Source organism: Hordeum vulgare, chromosome 5H, assembly GCF_904849725.1.
Source record: "Hordeum vulgare subsp. vulgare chromosome 5H, MorexV3_pseudomolecules_assembly, whole genome shotgun sequence".
In the NCBI taxonomy this organism is placed as follows: domain Eukaryota; kingdom Viridiplantae; phylum Streptophyta; class Magnoliopsida; order Poales; family Poaceae; genus Hordeum; species Hordeum vulgare.
In genome coordinates this window covers 359,396,235-359,416,532 of record NC_058522.1, presented here as the reverse complement: position 1 = coordinate 359,416,532, position 20,298 = coordinate 359,396,235, and the positions used below count along the sequence as shown (strand labels likewise).

General features: G+C 43.7%; 1 protein-coding gene across 2 annotated transcripts; it reads left to right on the top strand.

The window, feature by feature from the left end:
• The first annotated feature begins 1,541 nt into the window (after positions 1-1,541).
• On the top strand, positions 1,542-8,051 carry LOC123394909 (D-aminoacyl-tRNA deacylase). 2 transcript variants are annotated; one of them, XM_045089787.1, is made up of 9 exons: positions 1,542-1,810; positions 2,648-2,831; positions 3,350-3,492; positions 3,561-3,624; positions 4,285-4,337; positions 4,897-4,952; positions 5,689-5,757; positions 6,609-6,794; positions 7,677-8,051. In XM_045089787.1, the coding sequence occupies exons 1-9, from the start codon at positions 1,709-1,711 to the stop codon at positions 7,774-7,776; spliced, it is 957 nt and encodes a 318-aa protein (XP_044945722.1). In that variant the 5' UTR covers positions 1,542-1,708; the 3' UTR covers positions 7,777-8,051. The 2 variants fall into 2 exon arrangements, with proteins under 2 accessions (XP_044945722.1, XP_044945723.1); XM_045089788.1 differs by lacking the exon at positions 1,542-1,810 and adding an exon at positions 1,861-2,395.
• Positions 8,052-20,298: the final 12,247 nt, after the last annotated feature.

The window sequence follows — 20,298 nt, the reverse complement described above, 5'->3', positions numbered from 1 at the left end:
GTCCTCAAGGAAAGATGCTTTCCCAACACAAGTGTGCTTCACGCGTCGCCAAAGCCGGGCATCTCCTATTCTTGGCGGAGCCTGTTGCATGGACTGGAGCTAATCAAAGAGGGGTATATCTGGCGGATCGGCGATGGGGAAAGGGTTAACATCTGGCGTGATCCCTGGATCCCCCGGCCATGGTCGAGACAGGTGATTACACCACGGCGAGGAAATCTGCTCAAGCATGTCAGCCAACTTCTTGACCCTACCTCGGGGGTTTGGGACGAACGACTGGTGCGGGAGACTTTCTGGACGGATGATGTTCACCATATACTCCGAATACCGCTGAGGGAAGGGGTTCCTGACTTCGTCGCCTGGCAGTATGATAGCAAGGGCGAACACTCGGTGAAAAGCGCATATAAACTGCAAGTGAAGCTGGGCAAGGCACTGATACAGGGGGAAGTGGGCGGAAGCTCAGCCACATCGAGTCTTGATCATCGCACGGACGATAGTTGGAACCGCTTGTGGAAACTCCCAGGCCCTAGGAATATTCAGATGTTCACTTGGCGGTTGAAACATGAATCCTTAGCACTCCGTTCAAACCTGAAAAAGAGGGGCATTCCGGTGGAGGACACAACATGTATCTTCTGTGGCAAGGCTGAGGAGGATGGAGGCCATTTGTTCATCAAATGTAAACATGTTAAAGGAGTTTGGAGGGCGCTGGAGATGGAGGAGGAACGAGGGATGCTGCAGGAAATCACATCGGTGCATCAAGCCTTGGACTTTATATGGGGACTAAGCGAGATCAAGCGCATGCACATCCTAACGTTCTGGTGGCTATGGTGGTCCAATCGAAACAAGCTGAGGGAAGGGGAGTTGCCGGAGAAAGCCGAGGAAGTGGCGCGAAGAACTCGGGCCAATGTTATGGAGTATATGCAGATCTTCAGGGTTCCAGACAAAGGCAAGTGTCCTACCAAATGGAAACCACCTCCGGATGGTATGATCAAGATCAATGCAGATGGATCCTTTATTCCAGGCCAAGCAGACTCGAGTTGGGGTGTTGTCGCTAGAGATAGCAACGGAGAAGTTTTACTTGCTCGGGCAGGTCGCCAGGCACAAGCCGAGGATGCTTTCGCTGCTGAGATGTATGCCCTCTCACATGTAACAATGGCAGTGGAAATGGGAGTGGTGCGGGTGATATTTGAAATTGATAGCACACTATTGATGGAGGCTATGGATCTAACCCGTGCAGATGCATCAGCGTATGCTGCGGTCATAGAGGACATGAAATACCAACAGAAGATTTGGTTTTCCCAACAGAAGATTTCGCTTTGTCGTCGCGAAGCCAATAATGTTGCGCATCAGCTAGCTTGTATGGGTCGTACGTATGTAACTAACCACTTTAAGGAGTGGGGAAACACTGTTCCTGTCCAAGTGGCAGTTTGTGTTGAGAGGGATTTGCCCTCACGCCGTTCTAGTTAATGAGAATTGATGTTGCCTTAAAAAAAACTAGTTTATTCCTTATAGCGAGGTCACTTGGCTCTATGGTACTCAGCTGTAACCCGTCACAGGCGTCCACCGCCCCTGAAAAGCCGATCCCTGCGGGCTGCGGCGGCAAGCTTTCCCCCAGAAACTACCATCTCAGCTTTATTTTATTACGAGTATTAATAAATCACAGCCTGAGGCGGCAAGAAGCAGAGTCGGAGGAGGAGGGGAATAGGAGAAGATGGTTGTTCTCGTTGTAGCGACGGCGTCCGACCCGGCGTCCATCGGCCCCGCCGCCGCGTTCCTGGCCATGCCTGGCTGGTCCCCCGGCCCGCCCATCCCGGTGAAGAAGCTCTTGCTATCAACCCCTTTCAGTTTTGAGCACATTCGACTGTACACGCTGTTCTTGGCAACCTGTATTCATTAATCGCAAGATTAACTTTGCCATTGAGTAGGTATGGTTAGTAGCGACGAAGTGCGGTGCCGGTTAGGGTTGGCGCAGTGCCTAGTGTTCGGAAATACAGTAGATAAATAGCTGTGACTTGAAGCAGGAAGCTTGTTCGATGAGAAAAATCTCTTCTGCCTCACGATTTGCTTCTTGAAGGCCAGAATTTTGCTCTTTGTTTGTCTACAGAAAGACCTCCATGTGGGAACAGATGTCATCCCAGAATGTGTGCAATGAGATTATTCTGACTGTATTCTGTGTCATTATTTTTGTTAGTCTAACAAACATAATTTGGTTAGATTTGTCTTGAAGAATGGATTCAACCTATACTCTCCAGAATTTGATATATTAAATAGCAAAGCTGTGTTATGGAGACTATTTCGGTGCCTGGAATGACACTTGTGACCGGAGGCATGACTGCTGTCGCTAGCAACACAGTGGTAGTGAGCGCAATCTGGGAGTAACAAGCAGACTGTTTATTAGGTGCGTTGTTGCTAGAATTTTTTATCCACGAGTATATACCCTAGTAAAATGCATACCTCACTGGTGTACAGAGATCTAGGATCGTGTAGTGTAACAAAACGATGGTCCATTATGTTCCACTGGCTCTGATCTCGGTTGAAGTTATCTGCAATTTTTATCCTTATTTTATTTATTCGTATAAGGTGTCTGACAAATGTGTTTGTGGTATAGCCGTATAGTTCCCAACTAACCTTTGCTGATATTTGTATTTAGGAGGGGATGGAGAGCTTTACAAATGGGAATGTTAGGTTATTGAAGCATGAACGCAGCATTGTTGCAGAGGATGATCTTGACCGTCGGTGGCAGGAAGCCACTGGAGAGGCTGTTTCCGAGGTCATATTCCTCAGCAAACACACTGCAGTCTCCAATCGCCCTGCACTCACTGTCCATCCAATCGGTTGGTTCTGCATTCATCTGTCTGTATCTTATTTAACCCACAGGTGCAATAAAAAATCGACATGTTATGTGTAAAATCCTATTATATACATAAATATAATACCACATACAAATTGTTAATATATTTGAAGGTACTGCACTTGTTAATGCATACAGGCAGTTAATTATATTATTTATTTTTCCCGATTTCCCGGTATACTGTGAGCCTGCGATTGTTTGGTTTCATGGTTTGTGAGCAATGTCCATGCTTCTCACCCACCACATATAGGCATGTTGATTACTCCATCGGTTCCTATATATAAGTCTTTGTAGAGATTCCACTAGAGACTACATACGAAGCAAAATGGATGAATCGATACTCTATGATATGTCTACATACATCCGTATCTAGTCTGTAGTGGAATCTCTAAAAAGACTTACATTTAGGAACGGAGGGAGTACTAATTAGTGGTTCCTTCTTACCACAATCATTGTTTTATAATTGATGGTTTGCTCATTTTTGTGAATGTACTTCTGAAGGTGTGCCACATCTGAGGGAGGATGAGACCCCCCCTCAAGGAGGGAGGCCTGGATGGGCAGCGGTGCCAAACCCTCGAATTGGCCCATGGTTACGGTTGATGCAAAAGGTTGCTGCAGACCAAGGTCTTGTTCCAGAGTTCGAGGTACGTTGCTTCTTTGACGCCTTTTCTATTTCTGAATCAACTGATTTTAATACTCATTGCTTTTGAAGATTACACTTGAAGCTACTCACCATGGACCACTTACCAGTACACCCACGATGTTTGTTGAGATAGGTACACATTTATATCCATCCTTATTTCCTTACATTTTTTGTGCATTAGACCTTTGGATAAAATCATACAAGCTTATTTTTATCGTTTAGCGCAGCCAAAGGACCGGTCGTTTGGTATTTGAGAATTACACATAAATTCAGGGACACATGTCTATTTGACGTTTGATATGTAGGGTTGGGCTTTCCTCTACCGTTTCTTTCACAAAACAAACAAACACGAACTATAATGAGGATACCAGAGTATTTCCACTGAAGCATTTTGTCTATAAATCCCAACAATCTTTAATATTATTATTTGAACTTTCGAATCTCAAACATCCAAAGGATAGATAATTTATTATTTGGACTAATTTTATCATATCAGGTTCACACTTGTGCAGCCCAGGCAGCCAGACGACCCATCTGTGTAAAACATCTTGCATTCGGCATGAAAACCAATGAACCAAACAATCAACTCCCCCAAAAGATGCTGCACAGAAAAAACTGGCTGATCGAGATGCAATAAAGTGATTATATTGGGTTCATACGAATTTCCTGATATAAAAGCAGCAGATGGCCACTCGTGCAGTTGATTTGCATATAAATGCAAAACAAGCAAGTCTATGCTATTGTCAATGAGTATGTTGTACCAGAACAGCTAATGTGAACGTTTGTATGTCAGGAAGTACACACGAATACTGGGGTAGACAAGATGCTGCACAGGCCATTGCTCTAGTTGAGTCTCTCTCTCTCTCTCTCTCTCTCTCTCTCTCTCTCTCTATCTCTATCTCTCGTCATGTAGTTCGTTCCTTCTTGTGGATTCGCAAGAGAAACCAAAGGGTTTTGTTGTTCGAACTGCAAGATCTCATGCCATGCCCCCTCCCTCCACCAGAAAAAGATCATAATGCATGTATAGGTTGATATTAGTACAGCAAAGCATTGACACTTATTGGCGCATTGCCCATATTCAATACCTTTCAGCTAATATGTCAGCTTTCACCCTTTTTCTTGAGTGTCAAACTTTCTTTTCTTTTAATTGTGTATAGTACCTGTTGGAGTAGTACCAATTAGGCAACTACCCAGTGTGCATAACTTTTTTTAGTTGTCACCATAATTACTAATGTGATAGAAGCAGGTAAGAACTTGCAGAAAATGCACCCTTATCACTGTTTAAAGTAACTGCAGGCTCATAAGTCTCTAAATATTATCTAATGTACATTTGACGACTTATTTGTTTCAAAAGTAAAAAAACAAACATAGGAGAACATGAAACTGAGCTTTCCAGTCATTTCAGGTTCTATGGAAAGGTCTTGGTCTTGAGGAAGGAAATGCTGTTGGAACTTGGCTGGGGTATGTTGACATATTGTTTTCTCTTTATGGAGTCTTAACAATTAGGTGGTTGCATGGCCGTCTAGAATCTTTGCAGTAATTTATTATGTTTTATATATGGGGGTGAGCAGTGAATTAAGAATTCTAACAGGAATTTTAAACCGCTCTGGGGATCAGTATGATTGGAATTTGACAACTCGAATTCAAATTGCGCGAATAAAATGTTAGATCATCTGCAACGATGTATTAGTCAAAAGATTTATGACTTAACACTCCTAATACTCCCTGCATCACTAAATATAGGTTTTCCTTAAATGCATGTAGTCAAGCACTTAATTTCGGCCGTCAGTATGTAAAAGTGTTACTTCTTCACAGACCAGGACATAGATGGATCAGTGTTATGATAAACGAAAAATAATTCACTTTCAATATATTATGCTTTGCAATTTTTTTTTCTTTTGAACCGAAAACTGCAGGAGAGGTCCGGACAGTAAAAATTTGGAATTATAAGTCACCAACATTGGTCCTTTAGCAATATGTTCCACGATTCAGTTGACCTTAGTTTGTGAAACATGTATCATTCTGTAGTTGGCATAATTAAGTTCTATTATGCTCTTGCATACCAGGGCTTCATCTTATCACTGTCATACTTTTTTTTGTTTGGTATCTGAAATGGCGACCTTCCTTTTTTGTTTCAAGTATTCATTTATTACTTTTTCTCTTCTTAAGGCTCCAAACCTCATTTCTGGTTATGCAGGAGCGGTGAAAAGGTTCTACTAGGAATCGGTGGTGGTCACTATGCCCCTCGTCATATGGATATTGTCATGTAAGCACTGAGGTGAAATTATTCTTGCAGGCAGTTTCTAACGACACATTGTTGCCCCTCGAATTCTAGACTTATAATGCTTAATATAGTTGTAATGATTCAGTATAAAAGTGTATGACCTAAGCCAACTCACTCTGTTACAGATAGATGATTGGCTGTTTCTTTTCATGCTCATGTTGTGTAGTGAAGTTGCTCCCTGATATTGATCACGAATCATGATGATATTATCTAAGGGAACATTCACCTTAGATCACAATTTCCTCGTCTTTTATCTAATTACTGCATTTGTGATTCCTTACTCGTTAAACCTGAACACCATAGAGAGATGAAGGGGGAGAGTAATACACGTTGTTCCACCTGTCACAACAGCGTAAGAAGATAAATTCACCAATAGTACAACCAAATATACCATACATGGATCTAGAAGCAAAATATGTGGCCAATATGAAGTGCTCTAATGCCAGTGTGCCAAAATGCATTCTTGAACATCTTATAACTTGTTTGAACATGATTCTGTAGTTATTATTTTAAATCTTATTATTATTACGGAGCTGCGTCGTTTACAAAGTGTACCGTTGAAATGGACAACCATACCAGAAAAAAGGGTTTGTTTTGCACTGTTTGATCGGTTCTTGACATTTACCCAACTGCCGATAAATTCTTGGCATCTCTTATGCTGAAGCGAATGTGCATGCAGCCCTATTCCTAAGTGACTACTCTTTCTGAGCTATGTGTTCTCAGTTTATGTTATACTTATTACTGCAGGGCAGACTTGCAGGGACGTGAGGATTCCACTCATGCTTGAAAAATATTGGTAGTCTGATATTGTTTACATACTCAATTTTTTTCAGCAAAGATGGCGTCTGGGTGGGTCATCTCCTGTCTGGTTACTCTTTGCCAATGGATGCACCGGCTCAAGTAAATGGAAAGAGTTCTGGTGAGGTTGGTGGGATGTGGAAGCATTCCATCCAAGTTTCGTATGAAGCCACAAAGGCAGGATTTCCCGGTGGTGAAGTTATAGCACATCTTGATCAGAAGTAAGTAGCATAACCAGTTTCTTTTGGGACACCTCTGATAAAAAGAATGCATAATGTAGTAGCAGTTTCATAAACTGGCTTAATTAGCAGCATCCAACCCACCTTAAGGTGAAAACAAGCTTGTTTCGGTTCCCAAACAGCAAAATCTCAAATGATCTTTCTTGCAAATAGGTCGTATTGGAACTCTTTTGACTTTTCAATGTTTCTCAGTGCGGCTCCTGTGCAGTGCATGCCACCACGATCTATGGAAAGAACATTCAATACTCCTACTTGTTTTGGTATTTGGTTTTATTCTATATATATGGTTAAATCATTTATTGACCTAGCTAGACCCTCTACATAATTCAAATCTTTGACTAGTTCAAGCACCCAAATATTAGCTAGCTGAATCTTGAATGGGCATGATAAGCTCTCCTTGATATCATATATGTTCTTTTGGTTCATACTAGTTTGTACTGTTTGGCAAGAGTCGCTTGAGATCAGTGTCCATCGACATTGTCGAGTGCCACTCTTGGCAGCAGTAATAGCTGTGATCACATTTTTCATTTTCCCTCTTCTTTTCTGCTGGACGATCCACATTTATCTGAAAGTGCCACATTAACAGCTGAAGTGTTCTGCAAATATTTAATAGCTTTTGTTCATGACTATCTCATCATACTCGCCTTTCTCTTCGTAATCATATAATGTTTCATCGGGAGGCATTTTGACCAAATTTGTTCTTGTGTAGCTTTAAAACAATGAAAATTCTGCTTCAAAGGTTCATTTATGACTTACTGCAAGCCTAATTAGTGTAGGGTTCATTTGGATGGCGTTGGCGATGAACATTTGTTAATGCTACCTCGATCGTGTTGTAGGCTGATGTTTTCGGTGCTTGCTTTGCAGGAGCTTCAAGGGCTGGCAGAAGAACGCCATCACGAGCTATTTGCAGGAGCAAAATATCAGGATAGGAAAACCCAATGATTTCCTGTGCACAAAAATTTAACTGCTCCCACAGCGCAAAGTCGTCAAAGTGACTTCATCCTCCCTAGGGCTTGGCACGCACAAATTGAGTAGATATAGAGCACTGTGTTTAAATAATCCGATTTCAAGACTTGGTGCTTCCTCCCGTTTGTCTTAGAAGGACTGACTTTTGCGCCAAAAGAGAAAAAAAACCAGGAATATATGAGAGACGTATCTTCAGGACACGTTTGTCTGCCAGACTACGCGTGCTTGTGGTTCCAAGAGTTGGCAGAGCAAATGGGGCTATCATTATCCGTATTTTATTTCTGTTGATGATTGATTGACTAGATGATGGTTGAGACTTTGCAAAAAGAAATGGTTGAGACAGACTGGTACGCTCCAGCTGGTTAAAGCATGCCAATCAAGAGTTCAACTGCTAATTACTCCTCACACGGCAAGCCACGAAGGAGTGTAGCCAAGCTAACACGCTGCCATCTGAGCACGTTTGGAAGTACGTGTGCTGATCACCCTTATCCAGGGACCGGCTGTTGCCTGCGGGGTCGATTTGGTTTGTTCATGTAATCATGCCAGGTACTGGTAATCATGTCATTATCCAATTTATTCGCAAAATAATAATAATCAGTATCCAAATTGAGTATATTAGCAGTTACACGTTACAGGTATGTTCGCTTTCTTAAGAGGCGGACAGAGCTTTTGGGCTAAAACTAAAAAGGGGGAGGGCCACTTTGTTGCCACATACTCCGAAGCCTTAGCCTAAGGCTGCGATTGGAATGTTGTATTTTTTTTCCAACTGTAAATGTTTACACTTGTATCTTACCAGCATCTAGTAAAATCCAGTTATATTTCTTTTCCGGAATCCCACGGCCTCGCTCCTCGCTGCCCACACAGCCGAGGAGAAACACTGTCAACTGCTCCCAGATCTCGCTGCCCCAAACCAAGCCAAGCCGTCGGTCAACATCCATCGAGGAAACGAGATGAGGGGCTCCTTTCCGCCCCTGAACAACCCCGCGTAGCTCCTTGGGCAGCTCCGTCGACCACGGCCCTCAGCCATTGTCTGAAGTCCTCAGACCGGCGCCGCCACCTGCGGGGCCAGACCTGGCAGGACCCAACCAGCCCACCCCTGGGCTGGGACGAGGAAGCCGTCACACCTGCGCGAGCGGCCGCGCAGAGGAGCAACACTTCCCACAGGGACGCGAGATCGCCAGCCCCGTAGCCGACGCCGCAAGTACTGACCTTGGGAGGAGGAAGTAGCCCGAGATCGAGCGGACGGAGGAGGAAGGAGCCCGAGAGCGAGCGGACGGAGGCGCCGAGACGCTTCTCGGCGGCAGCTAGGAGGGGGAGGGGGAGGGGGAGGGGAAGGGGGTTGGCTAGCGGCAGCGGCGGATCAAGCGGACGGGGACCAAGAAAACGATGAAAAATGGTCTGTATCGAATACCGGCCTAATCCGGGTGTAAGCGAGAAAACCAGTGTAAAATCTACAGCCCAAAAACGACATGCCAAGCAGCAACGTGAGGCCCATCCGTTTTTATTTTACAGGTGTGTATTTTACAGGTGTATTGGGCCTCAAAACGACGAACCAAACGGGGCCTAAGGGGTGGTACTGTGAGTTGTAATATGCTTCCGGGGCCAAAAAAAAGTTTGAAATGAAAAAAATAAGACAATTTATTTTTATACTTAGTCGCATCCAAATACTACCTGCAAATTTTAAGGCAAAAAGCTTAAACATTTTGGCTTGTGAAAGAAAAAGATCGAACACCAAATGTTCAAAATGTCACCTTAATTTTTTTTGCCGACAAAACATCGCTGCTCCTTATCGCATGAAAATTGTCATGCATGTTTGTGGCACTAATACGATCATCTACAAAAGATTTCAGAATTTTTTGAAAACATTTAATATTTTTTCGCGTTACTGTTCATCCGGGGGCATTCATCGGATGTATAAAACTCCTCAAACATAAAAAAGATAACATTAAGATCCATGAACCGTCGAACGATCACTGTCATCGCTAGAACGGGCTGCCGACGCGTTGATGTTGCCGCTTCGTATCGGAGCTGGCCTGACCTTGTTGATGACAGCTGAAAAGTCTTCGTGCGCGTGTCCTACGGACTAGTGTCTAGGAGATGCAGGCGTCACCATTGAACCCTTTAATCAGTCCGAAGAACTTGACATCAAATCTTGCCTCGTGTGCGCACTGCGAGAAACCCTAAACTCGCCATCCCAAGGAGCTGAGAGGAACCTATGTCGGAGCTCCATCTAATCGGTCTAAACAGGCAAAATTGAGGAGGGTTGGAGCCCAGAAGACTGACTCGAAGAAGTGTCGTCATCCTTCGAGCGCCGCACCTACGAGACTAAAACCCTAAGCTATCTATTAGAAATAGACAAGGCACCTAGATTCCCCTCCCTGACATCGGCCACTAGAGTGACATGCACACAGGAGGTAAATCCACGGGCTCAGGTCGGAGATTGAGGGCAAGAAGATTTTGCCCTAGCCGCCTTGTGAGAGGGGAAAACATGTATTGCAAGGGTTTGACACATGATGTCGTTTTTGTTTCCTTTTTCTCATGGACTACTTGTTTCCCTTTTATGAGTACATAACTTCACAATCTTTCTTAAGAGTTAAGGAAAAGATAAACGTCTAGAAATCAGTTAACATTAAAACTAGAAATTTCGATGACAACTAGAAGACATGGGAAAAGAAGGGCAATATGAATCGAAGCAATGATAATGCCCTCATCGTGTGGCACTTAGCTGGTGATTTCTTACTCTTCGAATGATCACACTTTGGCCCATCAATGTTTTGTTTATGTACTTAACATGCTAAAATTTTGGACACAGTTTTGAGGTACTAGTGTGGAGATCAATTTGCAGGCAAGGTTAGGAATATCTTTCTCTCAAAGAGGATGATAAGCCCCGATCTTTGCAATGTATGAATCTTCTAACTGAAGTACAATTAAATAAATTAACCATATTTTCTAGTTTGAATTGGTATCCATTGTTCACACACAAACACGTCACCGTTTATCCTCGACGTCGGGGGTGATGCACCACAGTTCACTCGAAGGAGACCCGTCCGGAAGTGCGATAAGCAAGCAGTCCGACATATGCTTTTGTAGACCCGAAATCGCACACGCCTGGAAGGGGTCCCGTCAGGGCACACATCAACTATGGGCTGCCCTAGGTCGGCCTGACCGCCCCTAGGGCCTCGTGGATCGTTGACCTCCAAACGAAGAACTAATGAAGAACAAGATCGTTGTCCTCCAAACGAAGAACAAACGAAGAACAAGACAAAAGAACAAGGGAGAATGTAAAAGTAAAGGTAAAAGATGTTATATTGATTTGTTAATTATGTGTTGTTCAATCGACCGTCACCTCTCATCTATTTATGAGGCGGCTGGACTTCCTTTACAGGAAGAGGACTTCAAATCCCGTTCAAATCTTTTCAAAATTAACCGAACTCGAATTAAGATAAGTCTAAGACATCGGTCCAATTTTTGTTCTCACAAGTCGTAAACGACCTCGCATGAAGATGAGCCTGAAAGAAAATTTAACGTTTGATGAGGTGAACAACTTTTGTGTTGAATGCTTTTTAATTCGAGACTGTTTGTGGGTCGAAACGCTCATACAAAAAAAGCAATCAGTGGTGCTGCCTATGAGACACGTGTTTATTGGGCGCACCACTTTTTGCCTCGTGGTAGGGTTCCACTCTGATGTCTCTAACATATGCATACAATCTTGGCTTGAGAAGATTTATATATGAAAATCGATCGTTTCGACCAGGCGAAGACAATCCATGCAAAACATTTTCTCATATGAGTCCGTCTTAGGGGGCATAACTGGACAAACAATGTTCTGAATACAAAATCTTAGTACTTTGAGCATTGTTTCGGCCCTTTAGATGAGATCAGATGGCGTTGGCCAAACTTCAAAGATGTTCATGTCAACACTACATAACCTTTTCATGTAGAGCACTTCTTTATTTGAAGCCATCTTAATAATGTTTTCTTTCATGCCAAAATCTGGTGTCAACACATACCCCTCCTGTTTTGCGGTGAAGCTTGTGTGTCGAAAAAATAACTTGCATAGAGTTTGGTCTAAGGACGATGTCAACTCTACATCGACCATTTTGCATATTCTTTGGGAGATAAGTATATATCATCCATCTATACTCTTAGGTCGATAATTTTGTATTGGCCATTGGCAACAAAAGTGCAGTTAGTCGAACGTATGATGATGTGGTATACCGTTGCATGATGTAATAAATTATATTGCATCCATGGATCAAAATAAGTCCATGGAGGGTAACCAATCATACATGAGGATGAAATCCATGACATTGGCATCAGTGGCATAGCTGAAGAATATGGATAATGTCTGCACTGAAGATTTTGATGTGCAAATATTCGGTTTGGTGGTTCATAGTTTTCACTTGTTTCCTTCTTCACTTTTGCAGCACTTGTTGCAAAGGAAGCTTGCGCATAATTCTTGTTTATAGTACTTCCTTTGGGAACCCATGCCATGTTCCTCTTTTCAAGGCCTTGTGCACTTAGCTTTTGCAATTTCTTCTTTTGCCAATAAGATAAGCCGAGTGGACGCCCCGACAGTGATTTTGTTTGAAGCAATGGCAATTCTTGTTTTACCTTGTGCACTCTGAACTTTTTTTTTCTTTAGATTCAGCACTTGGTTGGCTTGCCTCATGGCCTTTAGCAGCAAATATCAACACTTTAATTGGCTCTTTTTCATTTGAGGTAAAATCTGAAGTGGCACTCTTATGACCATCTCTTTTGAGGCGGGTAGAATTGCTTGCACACCTCTTTCTTCTTCCTTGAGCATCAGACCGATTCCTTGTGATTGGAACGGTCTGTAACATGTGATTGCTCTAATGTTGATCTTCTTCGAGCTGCATAATGTTCGTGAGATGGTCTAAAATAAGATGGATAATGTTCCCTTGTATCATACCAGTACCACGATGCATATGGATCTATGTGAGCATGTGGAGGCATTGACGACCCAACATAAGGATATTAATATGTTGCATTGAAATTCTCCCTTTGCCAATACTAGTACTCACATTTGTGCCTTGGGGGTGATCTTGATGTTTTTGAAGTACTTGGCCGATAAGCACTCTTTTCCTCACTTATATTTATATATTTTTCCAATAGCTAGGCAAAGTGAATTTCAATTTTTACCTTTGTGCTTACCTCGGCATTTGCTTTCTTTAGTTGTGCTTGCATCGATCTTTGGATTTGCTTGCTGCCCCCTAGTGCTTGGTGTCTTCATTGTATCTTCAATGGAATTCTCGCCCTCAAGAATATTTTCATTTCACTCTTGAATAACTTCTTTACTTGAAAGCTTGATCCCATCACCTGCAATTTTTACCTTCTCATATTTAAATTAACTATCTTGGAGTAGCTAATTGAAAAACATTTTGTCATCAAGACTAATCGGAATAGATTGGTCATCCTTTGGTGTTTCAACAAATTTCAATCGTCCCTTATCAATGGCCAACTTAACGACTATTTGACAAAACATATTGCAACCGTCAAAACTATATCTGCATGAATCATGTAACTTGCAATACATTCTCCTTGGATTGGAGGCTTCATATGGTGGTCAATAATTCTATTGCAATTATTTTTTAGCGACAAATCAAATATTTGATCACATATGCTTGAACTGAAGGTATACTTCTTGTTTTCTAGACGATCTTAGTGTGAGAACGACTTTGGAGGTAAGCAAATTAATGGTTTAGATTTGGAATCTCCCCATTAGGCTACACATTGTATTTTCCACTCCATCTCCGATGTCTTTGGATAAGATATTATATTGGCATTAGTTTTCTTAATAGTGCATAACCTTGGCTTTAAGTTTCTGAAATCAAAATAGTTAGAACATGACTGGAGTCGTCTCCCCCTCCCCCCCGCGTCGCCTCCCCGAGCGAGGCGGTCGGGGGCTCCTCCCCCTCCCCCTTCCAACGCCCCCCTCCCCCACCCCTCCCCGATGCCGCTAATGCGCACTGCTCAGCCCTACCCGCGTGGTGCTGGCGGTGGCGGATCTTCCCTTCCCCGCGCGTGTGGGCCCCCTGCTTGGGCGATGGCGGCTCACGGCGGTGCACTTCGGCCGACATCGGTATGACCCGTTGGAGGTGGTGCAACGGTGGCTCTCGACGCAGCGGCACGACCGTTGGTCGTGGAGCGGCGCGGTGACGCTAGCGGTCGACGACGCCCACCAGGCCCAGATCTGGGCCCATTTGGGCCTCATTTGGGTGTGGGTGGGCCGGTAGCTCGGTGCTCGGCGTTGTCGTTCCCTGGTGGGGCGAGGCGGTGGCGGTCTGTGGTGGTGTTCACCTCGTTGGTTGGCGAGCTGCAGCACGGGGACATGGACTGTCTGGGCCCAAGTGGGCCCAATCAGGCCATAGGGCCTGGCAAGTCCTCGTTGTTGCGTGTGGTCGGCTCCGCTTTGGCGGTGGAGGTTGTCCCCTCCCTCCAGTCGAGTTGTGGCCACTTCCGTGGCCGTTGTTTCCTTTTCTCCTCCAGGCCTTGTGTTGGCAGCTCCAGTGAGATAGCATGGTCCGGTAATCGTGGTGGCACAGACTGGTGGGCCGGTGAGTGGGTGGTGCATGACGAAGTGTCTGGGATGGTGGTGGTGGTTGTGGGTCGAGAGAAATCCCTGCCGTCTTGCCCGGCACCGACGTAGTGACGCCTGCGGGCGCCGTCGGCCTTCTTGAAGGGCGTTGGGGATACCCCTTCCTCCACTACCCTTCGCATACCGAGGGAAACCCTAGGACTTGTTCGGGCAACAACAACGACATTGCCGCATTTCTTCTTGGAGGTGTTGTTTGGTGCGCGACGCTTCGGACTGCTGGGACGCGGTGGTACTTCTCCGACGGGTGCAACGGTTGTCGGTCTTCTTCTCCTTGTCAATCTGCCAGCGTCGACATTTGTTTCTCTTTTTTTTCTTTTTTTCGTTTGGGCTTTCTTGTGCTGTGGCCCCAGCAAGCTGGATGTATCGGTTGGTTGCTTTGTAATACAAAGCGGGGGAAAACCCTTTTTCTTCAAATAGTTAGACCATACATGTCTCAATTGAGACCATGTGTAAACCAAGTATGAAACAAGCAAAGCTACCCACTTGGATATAAGTTTTAAGTAAAGCAACAAGGAAATCTTTGGCTGCAATAATAAGTCACTATCAGTCTCTATACATGGCACAATGTGTTGACCGATATGCCGGCAATGATTTATTGCTAAAAACTAAATTACCCTTCTTCATTGGTCCTTCAAGATCGATTATGTTTTTTTTCTAATAGTAGCATCAACAATAAAGGTGCGACCAAATCGGAAAATAGGTAAATCACTTTCTAGACATATCTCTTCAAATATGTTGGGAGAGCATGATAGCTGTGTGATATCTTGTTTTTCTTGAATATATTTGGCACATGTACTATTTGGTTGGACTTTATCAATAACTGGATTACATTTGTTATCCAAATCATTATTCTTTCTTTCTTTGATTCATAAGGCTTCTTGTTATTGTCTAAATTCAGAAAACATTGTAGCTTGGTGAGCCTTAATTTTTTTCCGTCTGATATCCACTCTTCATGGGATTTGCCCCCAATGCTTTGAGACTCTTTAGGAAATGAGGTGCCAAACTTTGAAATTGTGTAGGGGGTACATTGGTTGCTACAACACTGGGCGAATGCATCATTTGTACCATTCTAGCTTTTACAACAACGAAGTCACGAGGATTCCCGTCTTCTATTAGTTCCTGGCAAATAGAGTTGCACAAATCCCAAGATAATGTAAGCTTGTTCTCAGTTACCCAGTGTGGATATGCTTGCCTCGAGATGCATTTAGAATCTTTCAGCAATGAGATGTTGCCAAAATTCTATAATTGTGCAGGGGACCATGATATGCTATGGTAATAGGTGAATGCATTTGTGCTCCTGCAGAAGTTTCAGTTATTCGTCCATGACCGTGAAGGTGTGGAGTCGAATTATGGAGATCAAGAGTTTGCGTATGGTGCCAAAAAATAGTAGTGTGAGGTGTAGCATATGATGTTTGAGGGTAATTGTCCTATAACTAGTAGCAGCACATGCTAAGGTAGGTATGGTGGACTCACATGGCAAAACTGGGTTGATGGTTTATGGATGCACAAGTAGTATCTCTACTTAGTGCGGGAGGTTTGGCTAACGTGAGGTGGAAGCAATCGTCACATGCTAAGAGATCTTTAATCATATAACATTGTTCGGAGCCAAGCAAACACAATTCATTATGCTGTCTTCCTTGTCCAACATCTACTTCTAGGCATGCAATAGTTTAGTGAGTGTTCACAATCATAGATGGTGTTAGAGATGATATTTATATGTGAACCTCTCCTTCTGTATCACTTCCTATTAATTGCAACCATGACCAAGGTCTACGTTTTCCTACCCTCAGCAAGTTTCAATCCTCATTCTTTTTATATGTGAAGCCATCACTTCCCATAAGATCATTACATGATCTTTCACGCTTTTGTTCTATTCTCACTCTTTTGATCATGGCAAGAGGCAAAGCCCTTCAACTAAGACACTCACTACAGGAATCAAATAATTTGCCATCTGCCTGATTTTTGCCATCTGCTGGCAGATGGCAAAGAAGCTCTTTGCCGTCAGCTGCCAAGAAACATACGGCAAAGAGACGGCTGATGGCAAAGATACTCATTGCCATCAGTGCGTTCTTTGTCGTCGGCTGACAGACGGCAAAGATGGTCCAGGCAGACGGCAAAGAGTCACCAGAGGTGAAGTCGTCCCCTTTGCCATCAGGATCCTTTTTGCCGTCTGCGTAGACCCCTTTGCCATCTGCCTTGACCTCGTTGCCGTCATCTTGATACCCAGGCCGACGGCAAAGAGGACGGCCACTAACAGCGTGCGTCCATCACCCCACCCCCTCCCCCAATCTGCCCTCTCCCCCGATCCCTCTCTCTCTCTCCGCAATCCACTCGATCTGCCTTGCCTCCTCGCACGACCACACCACCACCATCGCGCCGCCCACTCATGGTGGATCCCCCCTCTACCGCGCCACCCCCACCATCGCGCCGCCTTCCCCCACACAACTCGATGACCTTCCTCCCCTCCGACACTCCGCACTCGCAGCCGCCGCCGGTTGCCCTCCGTCCGGCCGGCCCAAGCTTCCCCGTGCCACGAGCCCTACCGCCGGCTGCCGCAGTCACCGGTCATCCTCGCGTGTCCTTGTGTAAGTCCCTCTCCTTCCTCCCGATGTTATCCTCCTCCTCTCGTTTCTCTCCCTCCCTCTCTTTTCTTGCTTGTTCTTCAGGGAGGAACCCGTGCTGCCATGGCGCCCGACGCCGTCGTCCTCGCCCTAAGCTTCGTCCGACCGAGCCACCAGCCGGATCCAGAGCACCTCAACCGGATCCACCCATCTCGCCGCGCAAGAGACCCGCCGGAGCCCGCCGCCAGCCCGCCGCTGTTCATTCTCCGTGCCGCCGTGCCCTCCTTGGGGTCGCGCATGAGGGCAGGCGCTTGCAACCCCCGCTCGCCCGTCCATGCCTGGGCTAGCGCTTTGCCTCGCCTCAGCCCCCCTCGCCTCAGATGTCCATTATGGATACGATGATGTTCATTACCTCCTTGTAATCAAATACATGGTTGCGGTTCGCAAGGTGATTGCTAATTGAGCAACTGATTTCCATATTGCACTGTTGTTTTGTGGTTGACGACACCTTGGGCATGCACAACTCATGTCAGTCTAGGTGCTCCACCGTGCACTGTTAATGGCTTGTTAATTAATACCATTGTAAGAATTTGATACCCAATCTATATACAAAATTGATAATATTGTTTTCTGCCTCACCAGGAAATGCTTAAAGATCTATTTGAGTATGTCCTTCATGCTTGGAAGGCTGTTCTGGAAGATCCGGATGATGATGTCCGTGTTGTAGCTGTAGACACCCTGATCCCAGCTGCTGCTTCTTTAGTTAGACTAAATGATCAAATGCTGAACTCAGTTGCGATGTCTTTATGGGATATATTGCTTGACCTAAATGACATAAGCCCATGTACAAGCAGGTATTACTTCAATCTCGCGTCGTGTGGAAAACATACATTTGCGTAAAATTGAGCATAAGCAAAAGATTACTTGACTAGATTTACGTCTATTCTTTCGTCTATTGAAACTAATCCGTCAACATTTATTTTCTATTTCAGTGTAATGAATTTGTTAGCTCAGATATACTCACAACCAGAGATGGTTCCAATGATGCTTGGCATGGCAGCCTTAAGAGAGAGCGAATTTGATCTACCATGGTAATTTTGTCACCGTCAGTTGTTGAAATGATCCTGGAGTGCACATATTCCTAATATTTGTATCTAAACTTTCTGATTGCAGAGGCTGGACATGCCCTCGTCGGTTCCGTGATGCCTGAATATGACCCTGTTGCCAAGATCTCCATCATTCCTCGAGGTCAGGCTGGTGGGCTCACGTTCTTTGCTCCAAGCGAAGAGAGGCTCGAGTCTGGACTGTACAACAGGAGCTACCTAGAGAACCAAATGGCTGTGGCACTTGGTGGCAGGTGCGGTTTTTGTGGAAATTGTATTTATTTATTTATGCATCCACTAGTTACTGCATTTTTTCACAGTGATGCCTTGTGTGCTAACATGTATAACCACTTTTGCAGGGTTGCCGATGAGGTGATCTTTGGCCAAGACAATGCGACAACTCGGGCATCCAACGACTTCATGCACGTCTCACGGGTCGCCAGACAAATGGTTGAAAGATTTGGGCTGATGTATCCATTTTGGTAAGAATTACTTGGAATTTAGTATCAATTTTTGTTTATTGTGCTGATGTATCATGCACTCACTAGGCTTTTTTGAATTGAGTTATAGAAATTAGCAGAATCATCATTGTTCAGTTAGTAATCAATACAAACCATATAACGCAGCAGCATGACCCATTTCGCTACCAGTTTGATTGGGTCAACCCAATGATATAAATTATGTTTGCCACCTTATGCAGGCAGTAGCATGTACCTTTAGGGGTTGTTTGGTTAACAAGTATTTAGAGATCTTGTTTTTCTTAAACTTGTCTAGGAAACAAGAAAACTGAAACTTTTTTGCATCTATCTGCTCATGTGCATGTCATGGTGATTTTTTTCATAATAATGGTGGTGTGTGACCAACATCAGCTGGTACTTTGATACAGTTATTTGCCTATATCAGTAGCTAATATATAACTAACAAATAAAAATGTTTTCAAAAGGTGCATATTTAGCATGTTTTTTCACTAGCCTGCGATGATTTCATGAAGATTTCCAAGCTTGAACACCATATATTGTTGATAACTAGCTTCGAAAAAATTATCTCCAAATGCTCTATCTTATTTGTTCTATACCGAGAGATATAATATATCTTATTTGTTCTATACCGAGAGATATAATATATCTTATTTGTTCTATACCGAGAGATATAATTATGTGATTCTTTAAATTATGATTGATATAAATGTTATGAATCATAAATGTAAAATAACATGTAAATTAGTTCTAGCCCGTGAACTTACACGGGTTGTTGACTAGTAGAATTTAATATGTTTTGATGCATCATATATGTTAGTATTTTTTACTCTTGAATTACACTTGAACACATCTTCCTAAAAGCAACTATTTAGATGCATCATATATGTTAGTATTTTTATTGAAAGTTCTTAATCGAATACAGATAATAATTAGTCTTTTTTTCTTCTTCTTCTTCTAACTTTCTTAATTACTCCAATTTTTGCAGATTTGATTCATTTCATGGAACCTTGCATTGATGGGTTGCTAGTGTTTAGTTTTTTTAATTTTTATTGACGAACAATGTAAAATTTATGTATGTATATATAGATGAATTATGTGAAACTATGTATGGTGCTAGCCTATGTGTTCTCTAGCTTGTTAAATATTTCATGATGATGTTGGAAATATATATGCTGTGAAATATATGTGTTGAAGATGTTTGATATATGTACTGTGAAACGTATATGTATGTATGTATATTTGTGGTATGAAAATGTAGGGAAATAAAATAAAACAGATAAAAAAAGGAGCAATACAGGCTCTTTGCCATCTACCAGCAGATGGCAAAGCTCTTTGCCATTAGCCAGCAGACGGAAAAGGGCCGCCCCTGGCAGATGGCAAAGGCCCCCCAGCAGACGGCAAAGACCCCTCCGGGTGGCAGAAGACAAAGGCTCCGTTAGCTATCTAACGGAGTTGCCCCTATCGGCTGCTGTCTAGCTTCCTTTGCCGTCTGCTTCCTACCGACAGACAGCAAAGAAGGCTCTTTACCGATGAAAGCTCTCGTAGAAATTTTGCCGTCCGCCGGCAGATGGCAAAGGTCTTTGCCATCCGTGGGGTGGCCCTTTGCCGTTTGCTATTGCAGACGGCAAAGAAGCTGATGCATGTAGTGACTCTTTATTATATGGCTCACGAGCTCGAATACATCGGGGGTGACACAAAGCAAAACTCAAGAATAAAACAATAAGACTTTTAATCTACTAGAGAAAGACAAAACTGAAA